We start from the raw sequence: 21,019 nt of genomic DNA on the forward strand, positions 1-21,019 counted from the left end.
TCGCATCCCGAGTTTAACCTGAAGTCACAGAGCCACCCTATCTAGTCCTGGTCTCCAAAGAACAAAGCATGAGCACTTCCTGAAGGTGGGACTCTTCGTGAGGTGAGTTAGCCCTGAGCCTGCCACGCTGAGACCTGAGGGTGTCACAAGCCCCCTGGACATGCAAACATTTGATGAAATTACCCTTTTATTTTTAATTGTGAAGACACATGTAATGTTGGTGAACTTGGAGATGTTATGAGTTTTTTCCTTTTAAAATATGTGTTTTTAGTTTGGCAAGTTTTTGCATACATTTCTGGGCACCCATAGAAAATATCTGACTAGATTTTATGTGCTGATGGGTTTTCTTACAAATGACATCAGATTACATCTGCAGTTCTGTAACTTGCCTTCTCCCACAAGATGTGTCTTGGAGACCTTTCTGGATCTATAGTTCTGCAAAGATTTGTTTTGTTCTGTGAAAGTAGGGTAACAGCATTACCAGATTAATGGGGTCTTGGGGAAACACAAAGCTACCTGTGTGACTTGGCTCGTAATGGTACTCTTGGGGATGCTGATCCCACCATTCCCCTCTGCCGGGATGGAAGGCAGGGCCTGGCACATGGCTTGCTAGGCAAGCGTTCTATCAGCCTCACCCCAGCCCCTTGTTAAATTTTTATTTTGAGAGAGTCTTGCTAACTTGCCCAGGCTGTCCTTGAACTTGCCTCAGCAAGTTCCTCCCGCCTCAGCCTCCTGAGTTGCTGAGATTACAGGTGGGCACCACCACGTCTGGCTAACCCTGACCTTTCTGAGTAGGTGTGCAGGAGAGTCTGGGCTGGGTTGGAGGACGCCTCTCTCCAGCCAGCATGGCAGCTCACTGCCCTGTGGCTCCCAAGTTTCCCAATGTGCTCATCCTTTTCTCTTCCTTCAGTGTAGGTGGAACAAAAAGTCTTTGGGGACAGATTGCCCTGGTTAAATCCTGGCTACACTGTTTACAGTATGAATTTGGGCCCCTCCTGGGGATCTAAGGGCCCTGAATGACTGCTCTTTGGAAATAACATAGATGTCAGCCAGTTTGAGAATGGCCCCTGAAGGAGATGTGTCCACACAGGGTGGTTAATCCCCTGAAGTTGTTTCACAATGAAGCAGACTCTTTTCCTGTGGGATGACACACACTAAAGGATTCCCTACTGGGTGCCCCAGGACACTGCCTTCTGAGCCATAGCAAATGGACAGAGGGGTGGACCAGAGATCCTGCCTGTGAAGCCATCTCAGGGCAGAGTCTTGTTCACCAGGGCTTCCACGATCCTGGGTGTCTCAATGGCCAGATCATGAGCTGTGTGTCCAGTCAACCAATGGGTCTGGTTGGGGTCATTTTCTTTTTAGTTTAGTGATTTACCAAGATTAAGACATTTGGATTACATACATCCACAAGGGTCACCTTTCATTTGTTCAGCCCTTCAAAACAACATCCGTGGAGCATCAGAGATGTGCTAAGAAAGGTTGCAGGTGCTGGATGCTCAGGGAGAATTAAAAACATAGTGCTTAAACCACAGAGTCTAAATTCTAGAAGGTAAGGCAGGCAATAAGCAAGCAAAAATATATAATGTGATGAGCTCCAGTTTCTTTTGAGAGTTGGGGTAGCCAATCCACTGGATGAGATATGGCATGAGCGGGTATTAAAGTGGCTTGGAACCAGATCTGGGTACTCCCTGAATTCACCAGCACATAGTGGTGCTTTGTGAATTCTTGTCTTTTGAATGATGTGGGAAGCTGTAAACTTCCCAGTGATGATATTTTTGTAAAGAACAAACTTGTTCATTCATTCAAGCAATGTGTGGGTGGATTTTGTGCCAGGAACTCATTCTTGAAGAGCTGCACAATTTGGAACCCACATAATTCAAGACTAATCATAGCAAAGGGTGGTGGGAATGTCTATTCGCCAGCTAAAGTGATGCTAAAATAACAAGCACAGCTTACAATGTGCATAGTTGGCTCTATTTAAAAATGTGGACTTTTGAGGAATTTTGAAATTGCACATCTCATCATTTCAAAAGCTGCCGCCCAAAGCTAGTGATTTAAAAATTTTCTAATAAAATCTAGTCATGCTGCATTTCTACAAATTGCCAATCCTGTTCCTCTTGTGACACCACCTTGCAACGTGAAAGCTAGTGCCTTGCCAATCACGTGTGCACAAAGCCCACTCCGCCCCTTCCCTGCTTCCCCTGAAACCTGGACACATCTTTTCCTCACTAGATGTTTGGCAAATCCTCCTCACCCGCCCCCATGGCTGTTTTGGAGATTTCGTGTTAACAATTTGAATGAACTTGTAGCCAGGCACTACTCTCCTAAGGGCCAAAATTGCCTCTTGAAAAGGACTGTGCAGCTTTTTTCCTCAGTCGCTTTCATCCCACGCTCTGCAAGGTTCCCAGAGAGCTGTTTCCAGGCAACAGCAGGGTTTTTCCCAGGCGGAAGTGTGTGGGGGCGGGGCGTCCTCTCCAGCCAGAGCATGCAGGGATTCAGCACCGCAGACAGCGCACGCCACGACGGTTCAGCACCGCGGACAGCTCCACGAGTCCGCTCCTTCAGCACCGCGGACAGTCGCAGGCGTATTCCGCCACCGCCTGTGCAAGATGTATTGTCCTTAGGAGCTGCTTGGAGCCCACTCCCCAAACCCACCCCTAGAATCTGGGTAGCGCGTTCGCGTCATTCAGGCCTTCCTGGGCTACGCCTAGAGGCGCAGGTATCCCAACACGCAACACGCCCAAAAGGGAACTCGTAATTTTCCCTGCAAAACCCTTGATCCTACTGGGTGAACCGCGGGAGCTCACTTGCCTTTCTTGGCTCCTCCCTTCCTCTCACGCTGCACACCCATCCACCAGGCGGGTAGACTGCATCCAGCATCTGCCCTCGGCTCTCAGCCCCACTGCTACTGGACTCCTGGCCACCTCATTCTTTGTAGGAATCTCCTACCTCTTTCCAGCAATCCCCACTCCCCACAGCAGGTCCAGTTGGCTTTTCAAAATGCAAGTCAGGGTTATCACTCCACTCCTCGTACACTGCTGTTGCTTCCCGGTGCATCCACTGCCAAATGCAAAGGCCTTCCTATGCTTACAGGACCCTGGCCTCCCCTCGAACCTGCATCCCATCCCCCTCCCTTGCCCGACTTCTGTCTACCCTGGCCTCTTTCGTTTTTTTGAAACTGATGTTCTCTGCCATGGATTCGTGCCTAACTGGCTCCTCCCTGCCTTCAGGTCTCAGGTCAAAATGTCATCTCTTCTAAAAGGGCCTTGTAGTCACTACCACATTGACCTCTTTCATGCATCACGTGGAACTTAGCACAAACTGCATTTTGTTTTACACTCATGCCCTCCCTTGTCTGTTGTCTGCTTCCCTCATCAGACGAAGGTTCCACTGGGCATAGACATTGGCTTTCTTGGTCACCCAGAACAGCATCTGCCAGTTTTTTAATACCTGTTGAATGAACAAATGAATGAGTGAGTGAATGAGTTTCCAGTCTGCATTAATCTGTCTTCCCAGCTAGTCACGGAGCCCCAAAAGGTGTCAACAGCACTCTTGTCCTGCAGAGTCATGGTCCAGGCCTTGAGGGTCGTGTTGGGGTCCCCAAGACCACCCCTGGATTTGATGATTCCCTGGCACGACTCACGGGCATCCCTATATTGGCATACTGGCAGCAGTGACTTTCTGCAGTGAAGTGACAGGAACAAATCAGCAAATGGAGAGGCCCAGGGACATGCCAGCTTGACACCAGCCCTGGAACTGCATGAGGCGGTGGCGGGGTGAAGATGCAGCATGCTGCAGAGGGGCTGGAGGACAGGGACCACGGCTAGCTCCTTCTACTGCATGGAGCAGGGGCTTCCAGCCATGGCTTTTCCATCTGGATTTTATTTCCACTTCAGGTTTTGACACACGAGATCGATTGCCTTTCCATGTAGAGGACTGCTGTGACATTTCCTCTTAAAGGCAGTTCTAAAAAGGTCTCAGGAAATGAGTTCATTTAAAATAAAAGTACGATGGAGCTGAAGAAATAGCTTGTTTTAGAGAGCACTCACCTAGCGTGCGCAAGGGCCGCGGTTCGAAACCCCCAGGCCTCAGAGGGAAATTTAAAATAAAAGTATGAGGTCGGTAGTACCACAGATGTTGTGGGAATCAGGGCAGTCATGAAGGTGGTATCCAGGAGGCAGGAGACAAGGAGGGTGCATGAAGACAGGTTTGAGAAGCACTGAAGTAGTGGAGTGGGATTCCAGAGTACACACTTCACTTCTTTTCCTTCAGAAAGCAATAATACCCTAGGATGTCATTCAGTAGCATTCTTTCCTCTGGGACTTTATTGTAAGGAGTATAAGGATCAAACCCAGAACCCCCTTGCTGAGGACCTGGTGTTCAGTGATTGCAATAATACTAGGGATGTTTGTCACGAGCACTCAATATATGTGAGGTGCAGTCTCTAACTCATGACATTCATGATAACATTTCAGGTAGGAACTATCACTGTCTCCATTTTGCAGGTGAGGAAGCTGAGACCCAATTAACACACTGCCCAGAGTCACATGCTTGTGTGCACCTGGATCTGTGTTCTGGAGGCCCAGGGGGACCCTCATGGCTCCCTGGTCATGCAGCCTCCCTGGCCAGGGCAAGGCTGGGCAGCTCCCTGGCCCTTGCCTTCCATGTCAGCAAAGGAAGTGCTGAAGGTTGAGGAAGCATTACTCTAACTCATCTCTCCCTCTTCACACTCCGGACCACCCTGGGAAGAGCTAGAAACCCACCCACAAAGACCCCTCCAAAGGAATATTCTCCAGGCAATCCTGTGACATATATGGAAACTTGAGAAATTCAACCTCAGTCCTCCACTTTTTCACTCTGTGTCCTCTGGACAAATTACTCAATTCCTTTGTGCCCTGTTCCTTCTCTGTAAAATGGGGACAATGATACCTACCACTTGGGGCTGTTGGAATTAAGTGGCATAATGTATGAAAGAGGCCTTTGCTGGCAATATCTGCTGTATGAATGACAAAGGATTTGATGGCTTTCTAGAGTACCAATGAAATTCAATCATCTATCCATTTGGTAAAGAAAAGTAAATCCTTACTTCACACCATTCAGCAGATTTCCAGAAGGTTCAAGTAACTGAGCATATACAAGACAGTAAGGTGTGATATCACACACAAAAAGTGTGTTTGTAAGATCAGGGGGAAGAAGGATATTTTAAATAATACCGTAAAAGCAAAAGGCAAATTGGATTTTTTTTTCAAAATTCTAAACTTCCAGCAATGTGTAGATACGATAAGAAGATAAGGAACAGGGTGAGGGTCAGTATTCACCACAGATAGACTGACAGGCAAAGGGTTAATATCTAGACTGTAGAAAGATGAACTGAAGCCACTGCATAAACCAACAAGGAGACCAAAAGGTGACTCAGGAGAAAAAGTAAACCTGGTCAACACACAGCTTGATTCGCTTCACGTTGTTAGTAATCCTGGAAATGAAAATAAGATTTCCAAGCAAAACTGCTCTGCCTGCTCCCCACCACGCCTATGTTAAATGTTAAGAAATGCGATGTAGCTTCCCTGAGAGCCGTGGGGCCATGGTCACTGCATTGTGGAAGCCTGGTAGCGATGGTGGTGAAAGTAACAGTAGCAGCCCTGTTGGGAGAACTGTGTGTGTGGGGAACTCATGTTTTTACCTCCACAGTAGTCTTGGGGGATGGTGACCATAACTTCCCCCACTTTACAGAATGGTAAGTTGAGGCACGGAAGGCAGGACATTCTAGTGGCAAGTGGCAAAACCAGTCCCTGACCCCAGGCAGGCTGGTCTTGTTCTCTGGGCGCCCGCGCGCTGTGTAAAGTAGAAAACCACAAAGGAGCGTGTGCAAAGCTTTTGGCCTTAGTGGCGACTGCAGCAGGGAACACGACATAACCTACGTGCCCATCAGCTGGGGATGGACGGCTCATCCATTTTGGCAGGACCCTCAGGCCTGCACAGTTCCTCCCCCTCCCACGACCACACAGCGGGCACAGGGTCCTCGTCGTCCCCATCCTCCTCCACGTCCTTCCAGGTGCAGGCTCCTGGGGTTAGGGGCGGGAGGAGGCCGCTTTCCCTCCCCTCTCCCCTACCTCCCACCTCCCACCTCCCACCTCCCACCTCCCACCTCCCACCGCAGCCTCCGCGTCTGCGCAGCCGCAGTCAGCGCAGCGCCGGCTCTGCAGTGCCCGGACAGGGTCTGGTTGGGGAGGGTGAGTCCTTAGAGGGACCCCACCGGCGGGAAAGGGGAGGGAGAACGGGCGGGGGGCGTGGGCAGTGATCCAGGGAGGCGTGCGCGGGTGTGACCGTGCGAGAGTGTGTATGCGTGTGGGGCGGGGGAGAGGGGCCCAGCGGCTCCAGGGATGGGAGAGGGAGGGTCTCAGGCCATCCAGTGGGAGGGGGCTGGCGGCTTCTGTCCAGGTGGGGTCCCTTTCTCTGCTAACCCGGGTCTGCCCACCCGCCTGTGGATTGCTCGTGAATTTCAGCCTCCCCGCAAGAGGGGAGAAGGGACCCAGTACCTAGCGTGCATTCGGGAGCCTGAGCGCCCCCGCGGTGTGCGCACGTGCGCGCTTGTCTCGCGGGGTCCCGGCGACTGTGTGTTTGGCCCTCTCCATCTGCAAGCACGCCCGCCTGTGCACCTGCGCGTGTGTGTGCTGTCTGTCTCGGCACGTGTGTGCCACTCTGCAATGGTCAGGAGCACGACTGTGAAGTCTCACAGGCGCAGGATCCCCGCCCCAACTCTCCTGAGCCGTGTGGCTAGATGGAGGGCCCTCCCGTCTGTGCAATGGAACCGTACCAGTACCCGAGAGGGAGAACGCGCCAGCGTTGGGCGCTGGGCAGGATCTGCACCCAGAGTGCTCCGGCAAACGTGGTCGCCAGCATTGGTATTACTAGTGTTGTCGTGGGTTTGCTTTGCGCCTCAGCCAAGGACCCGAGAACATTGAGGCTGTGAGATGTGGGTCCCTGCGCGCCTCCCTCTGCTCCCCACCCCATCCACTGCCAGTCAGTTTCTTCTGACCTTGACCCGTCTTCTCTGGGTGTCACCCCTCCTACCTGCGGTTCTCCTCTTCCTGGGCCTCCTCCCATGATTAGCCATGTTTCACATTAAAACGGCACTTCCTGGGAGAGCGCGTTCCCTCACGCTCTTTTCCATCAAGGCGTATATGTATAATTTCCTTTTTTTTTTTTTTTTTTTTTTCTTTTTCTTGAGCAAAGTCCATGGTGACAGCCTCAGCCTTCCTGGTCTGGCACTTACACCGCAGTCCTCACTGAGGTTGCAAATGGCCACCCAGAGCTAGCTCAGCTTTATACCTGTGCTGTGTGGCTCATGAGTATCTTCTTCTTAAACACCTGAAATAGTCAAGGTACCATCTAAAATGCAGAGGAGGTGGGGCACAGCGGGGCCACCTTTAGTCCCAGCAACTAGGGAAGCTGAGGCTGAGGATGGCAGGTCCAAGGCCCACCTCGGCAACTGAGTGAGACTTTCTCAAAATAAACAGCGGAAAGGGCTCGGGGCGTGGCTCAGAGGCAGAGTGCCCCTGGGGCCAGTCCCCTGCACCACAAAAGTAAGGTAGAATGCAGAAGAAGGCATCTTCTGTGAAAAATGGGCTTCCGTCCCTCTCTTGAGGAGCCAGAAGGAGGGAAGCCCAGCCCCAGATCTGCTGGGTTTCCCAGGGCAGCTTCTTCCAGCTGGGCATGGCTCTCTTTGCCGGGATCCCCGACTCCTGATGTCCCTCTCCATGCCACACGTGAGTGCGTTTGCCTGCCTTGCAGTGACAGCGTTGTCCGGGTCTGCATTTCACCTCCACCTTCAGAGGAGTGGCCTGAAGGCGGGTCAGAGCCCTGTCCTGCTGGCGCACCTGTCTCACTCGTGTTACCGCCAGACCCCTGCCTGCATTTGGTCTGGACCCTTACCGGCAGGTTCTGACTGCCGGCTCCCCACAGCGTCTGCTGGGTTTGACCCTGTCTGCTGTCCTTCAGAAGGACGGAGCTATTGAGGGCCTCAGACGTGTCTTCAGTGTCCAGCACTCTGCAGGGCTCTGGTGCAAAGTTCTGGCTGAGAAATGGCTGGAGAAGGCATGTCCGCTGGACACCCATGGGTGGCAAATATTTGCAGGGTCCCACGGAGGTGGTGCTCACACTCAGCCTTGAAGGACAGGCAGGGTTCCTGCATCCTCCAGAGTCTGTGCAGAGATCGCCTCTGTCTGGGTAGGAAGCTCGGCGCCTCTGAGTCAGTGGCCATAGTTTTACCCTCCTACTTCACACTGGCGAAAACCGAAGCCTGCAGGGTGGGCGTGACCTGTCCCAGGGCAGCAGCAAGTGTGTGGTGAGTGGACCTCCCTCCTGCCCCACCCGCTGGCCCTGGAACTCTCTTCTGCCTCCACACGTCAGTGAGACCTGTGGTGTTGGTCTTCCCGTCTTCGCATGAGCATCAGAGCAAATCTCAGCCCTCACACCAATTCACCCCTGCATACGCAAGAGCATCTCCATGGAAACGAGGTGGACCACACCTCACGTGTCAGTCATGCTGTCCTCACGTTCAGCAAAATCAGCGACAGTTCCTTGGTATCATCAAATCTCCAGTTTTCATAAAATTTACATGATTTTCTCTTTTAAAAATGTCTTAGTTGTTGATGCAGGTTAATGGCATATAGAATGAGAATATTAAAATCGTCTCTTTGATGACAGACTTTAAACCCCTACCTGGCAAATTGGTTGTTCTGTGATGACAAAGGAGAAAGTTGGGGCCGCAGGCCGCCGGGAGGGCCAGGGTCCTTCTCCTGGTGACAGCGCATCACGCTTGTCCATTTTCCTTTGCCATCGAGAATGCCGAGACAGGGTGCTTACAAAGAAAAGCGGTTTATTCACCCCACAGTTTTGGAAAATGGAAAGCGCACGACTGGTCTGCCCTGGCGGGGACCACCTTACCGTGTGACGCCCACGGCACCTGGTGGGAGAGGCCACACCAGCAGACAGGCAGCCAGAGAGGCTGCAGGGCGGGCTTGCTCTGGAAACTGACCGGGGTGGCCGGAGTGCCTCGTGCTGCCGCTCGAGGACGGCGTTGGTGACCTGAGGCCTCCCTCTAGGCCCCGCCTCTTACCATCACCATGCTGGCCATGTCTCCCACACACGGGCCCTGGGGACAAACCAGGAGCCAGGCAGGGACCCCAGGGGGACTGTCTTCTGAAGACCTGCGACTGTGCTCGGGGTGCGGATCCTCCCTGCCGCCCCTCGGTCCCTCCAAGCACGCCCCACCATGCCCCTGGCACTGTGTGCTGTTGCCCTGGCCTCTCTCTTCCCGCTGGGGCGTGAATGGCACAGCGGTGCGGGGCCTGGCCCCACCTGCACTTCCTGACTGCGCACTGAATGGCCCAACATCTGTCAGTCCTCAGGTCTCGAATCCTGTGCCGGGACGGGAGGAGAAGCCGGCCCCAGAAGCTCCACGTCCTCCTGGGGAGATGCAGAGCCTCAGGCCTGAGCAGACGCAGGGGCTGCTGGAGCCCGAGAGGGCCTCGGCGCTGCTGCCTTGGGAGAGCAGGGCCTGGGAGAGGTCCCCCCAGCCCACCATCGCCAAGGACTGGGCGGCGGTGGAGGTCGGGGCCTCCGGCGGTGAGAGTGATGAGAGAGGTGAGGGAGGGTCCGTGGGAGGCAGGCAGGAGCGTTGGCAGAGCTGGGGAGAGGCACCCTCACTCCTAGCTGGCTATTGGCTGGCTAGCTGGGTGGGGATGGGTCACGTGTCTCCAGCAGGCCAGCCGTCCTTCCCCGGGCGCACACAGCCTGCTCAGGAGCAGCAGGAGAGGTAGTGCTCTCAGCTGTGCTGGAAACCCAGCCACTACTCCTCTGCCGTTGGCCAGGATGAGCCGCAGGGTCAAGCCCAGAATCAGCAAAGCAGGGCGCTGCCAGGGGCTGACACAGGGAGAGGCCAAAAGCCGGGACAACTTGGGGCACAAATTTCCCACGAGCACCTGCTGTATGCCAGGCACTGTGTAGGGGTGCAGATCCAGTGAGAGGGCTGACCAGGGCTTAGATTCTGGGGGAGACCAGAGTGACCAGTTAGGAAACCAGAGGGAGGTCTGTGTGGTGGTGCCAAGCCTCACAGATGACCAATGGGATGGTCCATGGAAAGTGGCTTGAGTCCATCATTGCAGGAGCTGGGGCAGCACTGTGGGCAGCCACAGCAACCCACTGCCACCCACCCAGAGGCAGGAGAGGGGAGACCAGGCAGGCCACGGCAGGCACCTTGCCGTCCATGCATGTATGACGGAAGACGTGGAAACGCTGCAGGTCAGGAGAGGATGACTTCGTCCCCATTCTAGAAAGGTTCCTCTGACTCAGTGTTCTCAGCTGGGCTGGATTTTAAATGACCCTTCCCCTGGCTTTCTTGGGGGACATCTGCTGCCATCTCATGGGTAGAAGTCCAACCTATTCTGCTAGACCTGTGGGGCTCACTCAGCTGGGACCCTGGCCACCAAGAATTACGCAGCCCACATGTGGCGGTGCCCAGGGTGAGAAGCCTGCCTGAGTGTGGGAGCTGCGGGCTCCGAGCCACGAGGGAGAGAGGAGAGGAGTGGAGACGCGGCCCATGTCTGAGAGGGAGGATTGGCCCCTGCTGGAGTCGTGGGGAAGGGAGGAGAAGAGAGAGACCAAGGGTGGCCCTTGAGCTTTTGACCAAAACAGCAGGACAGCTTGCCATTTGCTAAGACGGGGTCATCTGAAAGACAGCCCACTGCAGAGGGGCTGCGCTGTCCTGCAGGGACCAGATGGAGGTGAGGTGTGGCAGGGAGGAGGAGGCTTGGGCCCTGGTGGGTCGTGACTGGCAGGAAATGCCAGTCTTCCCGGGACTATTCAGCTTAGGGATGAGGACACTGAGGCACCCTGGGGGAAGATTTCTCCAGGAGGCTGTTTTCATGGACCGGTCATCCTACATAATCCCCTGGCTTTTCATTCTGCTCTCTCACTCAGTTTTCGATGCAGGCCCATAGAGAAGCAACTCTTACATGCTGGACAGGTGAAGGAACAGAGGCTCAGGGGGAAGAGCACATCAGGTGAGCCAGTATAAGACCAGTGGTTGTAGGGTCAGAATGCTCACATCCTGTCTACCTGAACTACACCGGCCAGTGCAGGTGGCAGGAGGTCAGCAGAGAAGGATAAGATTCCAGTAGGCAGAGTGAGAGGGACCCACCTCAGGTGGCCTGGGCACTCTCACTCGTGGCTCCTTTCTTCTCTACTCCTGCCCCCATCCAGACTTGTCTTCTCAAGAGACTGGACTTTCCCAGGACTGGAGCTCAGTGGAGGAAGATGATGAGTCAGAGGACTCCCAGGTAGGTGGAAGGGGGGCTTCTCTTCTTTCCCACAAATATCTCACCCTGAAGATCTCAGTGGGCTGTCATGCTTACTTCTTTAACCTGGAATTTCCATGCCCCATGGAATTTCCAAGAAGTGTCTTGTGGGACAAAGCACACATTCTTATGGTGGTCAGACACAAAGTGACTTCATCCACACATGCCCTCCATCCCTGTACTCATAAACCCATCCATCCATCCATCCATCCATCCATCCATCCATCCATTTACCTATTCATCCATCCTTCCATTCATCCATCCACCTATCTATCCACCCATCCACCCACCCACCCATTCATCCATCCACCCATCCACCCATCCATCTAGCCATCCATCCACCCACCTCTCAAACATCCACCAACAATTCATCCATCTGCCCACTGCTATATCCACCTACTCATCCATATCCCTGTTACAACCATCGGTCCATTCGACCACCACACCTATCTGTTCACTTATCTGTGCATCCACTCTCCCTTCTGCTTACCTTCTACCTCTCTATTCATCAGTCCATCCACTGCCCATCCACTCCTCCATCTCCCCATTGAACACCCACCAATCATTCATATGCTCACTCACTCATCTGCCTGTCCTTAATGCCCTACTCACTTATGTTCCCATCTCATCCCATGCATCCAGTTAGCTACATGCATTCTCATCTACCCTTTTAACTACATACCATCCATCCATCTCTCCAACCCACCTACCCCCACACACTTGAGAGGCAAGTAGCACAGGGGTCATGAGGCTGGAGAGGAGTGGAGGGCCATAGCAGGTGAGACCATGGAACAACGGGGTGGATGACACAGGGTCTTGTAGACCACTGTGGTCATTTGGGAGGACGCATTCAAAGCATTGTGGAGATCAAGGAGCAGGCTTGGAAGGAACACAAGGTCAATTTAGACATGCTGTTTGAAGAGGCCTCTGTGAGGTCTTTCACTTATCCATTCATCAATTCAAGGTTCATTGACAGGTCCTGGTTCTGACCCAGCTGAGCTTTCTGCATGGACAGGTTCTCTATAAACACAAGCAGGTGCAACACTTGTAAATTCTATCCAAGTGTCTGAGGTTAAAAGAAAAAAGAAATGCTAGTGCCCATAAACTTTCCCTGGGGAAGGTTGCTGTAGCAGGTGTATGCATCCACAACACTAGAAAGCAGGACAATGGTTACGTCTAAGGGAAGAAGAGGGTGAGAGGGAACCTGGGGACTTGGGGTGCTGGAGATGTTCTGGTTTTAGGAGCCACTTCATGCAGGATTCACCTCTGAGGATTCCTCAGAGGTCTCCCCAGGTCCAAGGGGGCATGCCTAAGACCCCCCAGTGGTGCCTGAAGGGTACAAATCCTGTATGTGCTGTGCTTTTTTCTGAATGTGCATAATTATGATAAAGTATGGTTTATAAGTCAGACAGCATAAGAGATGAACAACAATAACTAATCAGAGTATAAGTGGTGTTTTAAACCTGTAAGACTTTCTATACCAATGACATTTTGAAATTTTCATCTATTATTCTGAAATTTCCTCCTATGGAGCATAGGTGTGTTCTTTTTGTATATTTTTCTTATATCTAGTCACTCTGCTGTACAGTTTTAATTTCAAACAGCTTCTCCATTGATGCACTGTTTCTTTTCCAATCAAATAATCCTATTTTCCTGCAAGTGAAAGTGGTGGCCCCTTCCTTTCTGGTGTTCACACTTCCTTCTCTTCTGTTTCAGGGCTTTGTGGAGTGGTCAAAAGCTCCACAGCAAACGACCATAGTCCTGGTGGTGTGTGTGCTGTTTCTGTTCCTGGTTTTGACAGGGATGCCCATGATGTTTCACATTTAGCTGTAACAGTGGCTGTTGTTTTAAGTTAGATACCCTGTGTCATTTTAAGGAAGTGTCCAGGCTAAAAATCAGGAATGAGTATTAAATATCATCAAATGCCTTTCAAACATCCATTGAGATGATTTAAAAAACAAAACAAAACAAAACTTTTTGGTATGAGGTTTTGCATTACTGTATTTCATTGAAATTAAGACTTCATTGATTGTAAAACACATTTTAGTTTGTATACCACTGAGAAAGAGAAATTGTAATTAATTGCAAAATGTCACCAATCAGAAGATTCCTGCTAACTTCAGAGAAGGTGAAAACAGCTTAGGTCTGTGGACTCTGGTGACTTCCTAACACCACAGGTCTGTACATTCTTAGGGCTGTGGTGCACCAGTCTTTCTACACTAAGTTCTGTTTCTGTGTTTTATGTGGGGGCTCTTGTTCACAAGTGAGATTGGTGCTATCTTTATGAAGTCTCGGCATCATGACGAGCTTGCATCACAGGAAGACCTGAGTCCGTTTCGCTCTTTTTTGTGCTTTTGAATACCTTCTCCAGTTTGAGAAGTCTCAAGCTCTTGGCAGTTGAGAAGAATCCACCAGTAGAGGAGGCAGGTCCCTGAGCCATGGAGGGAGGTGTCAGCTCACTCCTGGGTGGCTTTCTCTGTGCCCCTGTGATGTCCGTTTATTCAGAGCTTCTGCATCTTGGCTTCCTTTTGATGATCTGCAGTGGCCTTTTATCCCCTACAGGGTTTTTCATTCCATAGACTTTTTCAGAGAGCTACCTTAATTATGCATCCTATTTTAAAATTAAACAGAAACTTTCTCTTTGTGGTGTTCTATCCCCATTTTCCTTTCAACTTCTGTGGTTTACTTGTAATTGATTTGTCAAAGTTTTAACAGACTGATTACTGTTTTTCAAAGGGTCAGTATTATTTATTTATATCCATTATTTCTCATTTGCATTTCATTTTTAAATATATTGTGTTTATTTTTATTGTTTTTATTTCTTATCTCAACTTTTAAGTTGAATACTTAATCTATATTCTCTTTATTCTTGCAATAATAGAATATTTAACAATATAAATGTTCGTCTGGATATAGCCTTGGCCGCATCTCAAAGTTTGATGATTCATGTTCATGTTTATGTAGGTTTTTTTTTTCCCTTAGTGTTCCTAGAGAGCACTTTGAAACTCAGTGATTTGGCTAATGTTTTGCTTAAAATAGTTTGGTTTCTGGTTTTACTGCACTGTGAACAGAGAATGTGGCCTATAATATATGTGCTTTCAAGACACTGTAAAAAACTGTTATTGTAGCCTAGGACATGTCCAATTTTTGTCAAGTTTCAGAAACATTTAGGATGGACACGTGTCCTGTGTCTGTGGGATCCGAACTCCCAGTGTCTGCTAACTGACCAGGCGCTGTCAGTCGTGTTGTTCAGATCCACATGTTACTTGATTTGGTCTACTGCATCTGTCAGAAACTAATAAGATTGTGGGAAAATCTGTTAGTACCATTGTTTATCAATATATTTTTATAATATTGGCTTTATGTATTCAATAGCTGTGAAATCAATGCAAATAAGTCCAGCACTGCTGTCTTAGCTAAATGGGCAATAATGTAATACATCAAGCACAGTTCCAGGCATACAGTAGGCGCTCAATAAATGTCAGTTAAAACCTGACCCTGAGTCTTCTATCAAATATGAAGGCTTGTCTTCAACTCAGCCCTTGTCTTAATCCTCATCTAATGCTGGTTGCTCTTATCATTCTGCTCTTTTAAAAATCGTGTGTGTGTGTGTGTGTGTGTGTGTGTGAGAGAGATGTGTGTTGTTTGTGTGATGTGTGTGCTGCATGTGGTGTGAGTAGTGTGCATGGTGCATGCGTGCGTGTGTATCTTCTTTCCCCTGGGCGCTCCGTGGGCTGCCACAGCGCCGGGTGTCGGCGGAGGCTGTGGATGTGGAGACTCAGGACCGTGAGGAAGCCGCAGCAGACGTGCTGGTCCCTGGGCTGGGTGCTGAGCATCTGCCCAGTGGTCCTTCGCACCACAGCCAGATGCTGGCATTAGGCACGATTTCATCCCTGCAGTCTCCCAGTAGCCCCTGCGGCGGCAGTCCTCACACCGGTCTCTGTCCTGCTCCTGCCAGCTTCCCTGCTCCCTCTCTGTGGCCTCCTCCCTGCCAAACCAGCCTCCCAGCTGCTTCTCACATGCGCACGGCGCCTGTTCCCAGGAGCTGGTCTCACCTCGGGTCTCCCCGCAGAGAGGCTCCAGCCCCTGGGCAGCATGCCCCCCGCGTGCCTCCTGCGCTGGTCTCACCGCTTGGGGCAACTTTAGCCCCAAACCCCACGTTAGCCCGGTTCCCTGGTTAGTGGCCCCGGGTGGCTTCGTGAGAGACTGGTCGTGTACCCAGAGTGGCATCAGGATGTGGCGTCTGGGGAGCGTCCACAGGGGATGCCAGGAATTCCACAAGCCGAGGTCACAGGGAAGTGCGGGATGCCCATCCCTGGCCCGTGGAGGCCTCTGGGACTGACAGACTGAGGGTGGAGCAGCAGCTTGGGGCTGTGAATTGCTGTACGCTGCTCCAGGCGCCTTGGCATCCTGCGCTCGATCAGCACACGTGGATTCCCTTTCCTCATCAACTTCTCTGCCAATCCTCGAGATTCCCAAGCTCGGAAGTACTTTTTAGAACGATTCCTTTGGAGGCCTGAGGCTGGCTCCCTCCACAGTCCTTCTACAGCCGTAGAGACTCGAAGACCCTAAACAGCAGGAGGGATTCAGGGCAGACTCTTGCTCCCCTGCAGGGCCAGGAGCTCACCGCCAGCGGGTCAGTCAACACTGAGGCAGGCAGTGCCCAAGAAGCACCTGCTGCCCAGGGACTCTGGGTAGAAACCCCCAGCCTGCTGACACAGCCCAACGCCTGCTCAAGGGGAGAGGCGCCCTGGGCCCACAAGGCTGCTCCTGGAAAGGATTCCACAGCCCGCCCCCGCCCTCAGCCTGTGGTGGTCGCTGAAGGTCCAGCCGCTGGCTGAAGGTTCACCCACTGTCTTGTGGGACCTGATTTTGCCCATAACTGTAAACTAGGGTTCCACTTCACTCATTCGTTCATCCACCCGACATTTCCAGAGCACCTACTGTGTGTTGAGTTCTAGGCTGGGTGATGTATCCGGCGGCACAGGGAGGAGACCACTGTGATCCCTGACCCTTAATGGCTCTAGGGCTGGTGCTGGGGGTGTACAGTTATTCATTAGGACTTTGGGCATTTCTTGAGGACCTACTGTGTGCTGAGGCCTGGACTGGACAAAGTTTGGGTGGGAGGGAAGCATCAGACTATATGGTTCTTCACCCTGCTGGCTCCTGTGCTGGTACTGAGGAGATTCTCCTGTTTATCTGGCATCTCATGAGGACCTCACCAGGACAGCACTGGGCTGTATGGGGAATAGGGAAGAGAGTACTGTGTTGTCCCTGACCCTGGATGGCTCAGGTTCTGGTGCAGGGGATGTACAAGTATTCATTCTGATCCTCGGCAATTCTTTTTTTTTTTTTTTTTTTTTGGTAGAGTTGGGGATTGAACCCAGGGCCTTGTGCATGCAAGGCAAGCACTCTACCAACTGAGCTACTCCCCAGCCCCAAAGCAATTCTTGAGAATATACTGTGTGTTGGGTTCTGGGCTGTGATGTGTGGGTCACAGGGAGGGACCAGCTGTTGGTCCCTGAAGGGCAACAGGGCCTGGACAAAGGTTTGGACTTATTAATTCCTCAGCCTGACATTTCCTGTGTGCCAAGACCTGTGCAGGGGATGTCAGGATGCAGATTAGAAACAAAAAATAGCAGAGCAACCTCCGCCCCCCAGTTCTGGCTCCAGCTTCCAAGACGGCAGAAGCTGGCGGTGTCTGTACTGATGTGCCCGAGCTTTGTCTGTGTGCAGGTCTGAGTGCTCATGGAGCCTGTTTCTCTCTGGATTTCTCCCTGTGTGTCAGTGGCTCTTAGCTTTCCCCATCATGCACATTAAAAACAAAGTGTGTTTTGGTTATTTTCAAGCCTTGAAATTGTTTTTTTGATAAATTATATCATTTTCAAACTTTTATTATAGTGAAGGTAACAATAGCGGGGGCCATAGGCATAAGATTTTCTTTTACATTCCTTTTACATTCTTTTACATTTCTTGTACATTATAAACCACACAAAATGTATTTAGTGAAAGGAGATCTTGTAAAGTGAGGAGATTGTTACTCTTATTTCACCCTCGTGGCAGGTGGGTGGCATTAACGATTCCCACGTCACTCCTCCGGGACAGGCTTCCCCCTACCCTGCTCTGGGAAGCTTGGAACTGTGCTGCCTGGTCCACTGTCACCCTTCTAGGCCCTGAGAACGCACCCAGCTTAGATGTGAGTCACCAGGGGGACGCTGAATGTGGCCCGCTGCACCCTCCGGGACTAGAGCCAGCCACCTTGCAGGTGTGTGGGGAGAACCAGGTCCCCCTGGCAGGCCGTTCCCGCTCTGGGTTCCTCCTGCACATTTTTTCTGAGCACACTTCCTATCTCAGATCCAGATGTCCTTTTCAGACTGCTCCTTTAGTAAAGATGCAACTTCACCCAAGGAGCTGAACCTCTTACTCACACTTATTAAATCAAATTTATTGGACAAATGCCTATTAGATCATAACGTGAACGATTCAAAGGCCAGCCAGAGACTCGGAGGCATTTCCGTGGGGCCGCCTGCCTGTGCACATTCACAAGTTTGCCAGGAGGTGGTTAAGACTGCTCTGGCAGTCATGGGGTTCAGTCCCAGCCTGCGTTCTTTGCTGTGTGACCTCTGTAAGTAACCGAGCTTCTCTGAACCTTGGCTTCCACAGGGCACCATGGGGACATGTGGGACAGCCTGTGTCCCACAGTGCCAAGGTTGGAAGTGAGGTGTAAACACGAGGTGTAAGGGACCTTCCACGTGCCTCAGCTCTTACTCTCTTGCATGTCCACACCCGTGTCTTAGGTCACTGCCGAGGGCAGGCCTCTCCTGGTGAGTACTCAGGTGTCGAGTTCGGCGTGGCAGCGGGGGAAAAGGGCCTCTTGTCGGTGTGCGTCCCCTGGTGTCGAGTGAGGGCCGAGGAGAAGCGAAAGGCCTTGCCACAGCCGCTGTGCGAAGGGCCTCTCCCGGTGTGCACCCGGTGGTGCTGGGCCAGGCGGGCGGCTGCGGAAGGCCTCGCCGCACTCCAGGCAGGCGTAGGGCCGCGCGTCCGCGTGCGCGCTGGTGCAGCCTGGGTGACAGCCCTGGCCGAAGGCCTCGCCGCAGGCCGGGCACCGGTAGGGCCGCTCCCGGTGTGCACCACGTGGCGCTGGAGGAGGTGCAAGCGGCTGCTGAAGCGCTGGCCGCAGTCCTGGCACTGGTAGGGCCGCTCGCCTGTGTGCGCGCGCTGGTGCTGCGTCAGATGCGACACCTGCGACACCTGCGTGTAGGCCTCGGCGCACCGGCCGCAGGTGTACGGCTTCTCACCTGTATGGAGGCGCCGGTGCTCGGCCAGCGGGGCGCTCTGGCTGAAGGGCTTCTCCCCCGTGTGTGTGCGCCGGTGCTGCGTCGGGCGCGGTCTTCGTGAAGGCCTTGGCGCACTGGCGGCAGCCCTACGGCTTCTCTTGTGTGTGGACTCGCCGGTGGTGGATGAGCGCCGAGGAGAAGCGGAAGGCCCGGGCGCACTGTGAGCACTCCAAGGGCTTCTAGCCCGTGTGGATGCGCTGGCGCTCAGTCAGGCACGAGCGGTTGCGGAACGCCTCGGTGCACTGCACGCCGGCAGAGGGCCGCTCGCTCGTGTGCCCGCGCGGTGCCGCGCCAAGTGTGTGATGCGCGTGAAGGCCTTGCCGCAGTCCCCGCAGTGGTGAGGCTTCTCGCCGGTGTGCGTGCGCCAGCGCGACACCAGGTCGGAGCCCCGGCTGAAGGCCTTGCCACACTCAGGGCAGGCGAACGGCTTCTCCCCGGTGTGGATTCTTTGGTGCAGGATGAATGCCGAACAGTACCTGAAGGCCTTCCCGCAGTCCGCGCTCCTCCACGGCTTCCCCGGGCCTCCACCTCGCTCCCCTTTGCCAGTACCAGTGTCCTTCTGCTCCAGGCCCTTCCTTGGCGCGCTGGGGATGCCCAGCTGGGTGGCGGCAGAGCTTGATGTTCTTGCAGCTCGGCCCAGCGCTCCGTGTTCCTGGACGGCCTCCCCAGCACCTCTCCCCTGTGGGCCACTGGCTTCAGGCAGCTCTCCTGGTTTTCCTGTGGGTCTTCAAACTCGCCTTCCTCTTTCCAAGGACCTCCCAGCTCGAGCCCTGGAGGGCCGCACTCAAGATCCCCTCCATCCTGCTCCCGGGGTGCTGCCTTGATCTTCTAGGTCCTCTCTGGATCTGAAAGAAAAAACTTCAACAGCTGCCATTTGCCCTGGGCTGGGGACTGTAAGAGCTGGCTCCCGGGACCTGTCTCCCCCACACTCTGGGTAAGCGATTCTTCGCCCTGGTGTTCACCGTGGGTTGTGGGAGGTTCAGCAGCATCCTGCTCTCCCCACTCTGGATGCCGTGGTGTTCTGTAGCTGTGACAATCAGAATGTCTCCAGACATTGCCAGGTGCTCCTGGGATGAAGTTGTCCCTGGCTGGGGTTCACGGAATTGGGGGTATGAAAACAAGTTCAAAAAGATCCCTGGCCCCCTCAAATTAAAAAAAAAAAAAAAAAAGCATAAAAATAAGAAAAATCAGAAAACAACCTATCTTACACATGACCTGCGACCTGGTGCTACAGACTGGATCATGTCACCTGCATGCCTATGTTGAAGCCCTACCTTCAAGGTGACGGTTTTTGGAGGTGGGGCCTTGGAGCTTTGGAGAGTTGGGCAGAGAAGGCCATGAGGATGGAGCCTAAGATGGGATTTGTAAGAGAGGAGTCCCCCTCTCTGCCACAGGAGGACACCGTGAGAAGGGGCCCTTCCCCTGCACCTGACCTCAGGCTCTGGGTCCCAGAACCATGGGGCACGCATCTGCTGTCCAGGAGCCACGGGCCTGGGTTCCCTGTTGCAGGGTCCTGCCCTTCGCAAGGGCTGTCTGCTGTGCCTGGAATGCCCTTCCCCAGCTCGGGTCACACTGAGCAGTCTTCTGACTGGAGACTCGGGCTGGGGAGAATGGAGTGAATGTCCGGGCGGAGAGGACCTCACGTGCTAAGCTCCTGATGCGGGTCTACTGTGTGTGGGGTTGGGGGTGTGCTGGAGCAGAGCAATCAAGGCATAAAACAGGAGATGGCGTTTGGCAGGGGTGAGGGTCGGAGGACCCTGTATGCACAGCAGCAAGGCCCTGTGGTGGGGGCTGGGCGGGGTGGGTCCCAGTGCCCATGCCAGCTCCACAGACCACCCCCAGGCTCCACTGGCACATGGGGCTCCAAAGCAGGCAGTGATGCCCACCTCAAGGTCCCAGGAGCATCAGGTTCTATCACTGCAGGTGTGGCCCTTCTTGTGGCTGCTATGCCTCAGTGGGTCCAGCTGGCATCTGCAGGAGAAAGAAACGGGGACCATGAAGGTAGAGGCTGGGGCAGACACAGGTGGCGAGTGAGGATGTGAGGATGGTGAGCAGTTGGGTGAACCTGCGGCAGGAGCCCGAGAGGGGACACAGACATGCTCAGCGTGGTAGAGGAGACTCACAGGGAGTCTTCCCCACACCAAAACCAGTTCTTTAGGCCCCTCTGGCTGCAGGCACACGAGCCAACCAGCCATAAGGTGCGGGGAGCAGTGGCAAGGCTTCCCACAAGCCCTGCCTGGGGCGGACAGTCTGCCTGATCAGACGGTGGGACTCAGAAGTACTTTGCCTACTGTCACTGTTTACTGTAAAGGATCTGGCTCA

General features: G+C 53.0%; 1 protein-coding gene across 2 annotated transcripts; it reads left to right on the forward strand.

Annotated features, from left to right (window-relative positions):
- Window positions 1-6,167: 6,167 nt before the first annotated feature.
- On the forward strand, window positions 6,168-14,856 carry Smim17 (small integral membrane protein 17). 2 transcript variants are annotated; one of them, XM_047528408.1, is made up of 4 exons: window positions 6,168-6,233; window positions 9,407-9,648; window positions 11,266-11,342; window positions 13,077-14,856. In XM_047528408.1, the coding sequence occupies exons 2-4, from the start codon at window positions 9,480-9,482 to the stop codon at window positions 13,185-13,187; spliced, it is 357 nt and encodes a 118-aa protein (XP_047384364.1). In that variant the 5' UTR covers window positions 6,168-6,233; window positions 9,407-9,479; the 3' UTR covers window positions 13,188-14,856. The 2 variants fall into 2 exon arrangements, with proteins under 2 accessions (XP_047384364.1, XP_047384365.1); XM_047528409.1 differs by having other exon boundaries at window positions 9,407-9,630.
- Window positions 14,857-21,019: the final 6,163 nt, after the last annotated feature.

Source organism: Sciurus carolinensis, chromosome 16, assembly GCF_902686445.1.
Source record: "Sciurus carolinensis chromosome 16, mSciCar1.2, whole genome shotgun sequence".
NCBI classification, from domain to species: domain Eukaryota; kingdom Metazoa; phylum Chordata; class Mammalia; order Rodentia; family Sciuridae; genus Sciurus; species Sciurus carolinensis.

Bases quoted from the DNA above. Each gene is read 5' to 3' on its own strand.
- Smim17 (XM_047528408.1), top strand. From the start codon at position 9,480: ATGCAGAGCCTCAGGCCTGAGCAGACGCAGGGGCTGCTGGAGCCCGAG. The intron at 9,649-11,265 runs GTGAGGGAGGGT...GCCCCCATCCAG, and splicing joins CGGTGAGAGTGATGAGAGAG to ACTTGTCTTCTCAAGAGACT. The intron at 11,343-13,076 runs GTAGGTGGAAGG...CTTCTGTTTCAG, and splicing joins ATGAGTCAGAGGACTCCCAG to GGCTTTGTGGAGTGGTCAAA.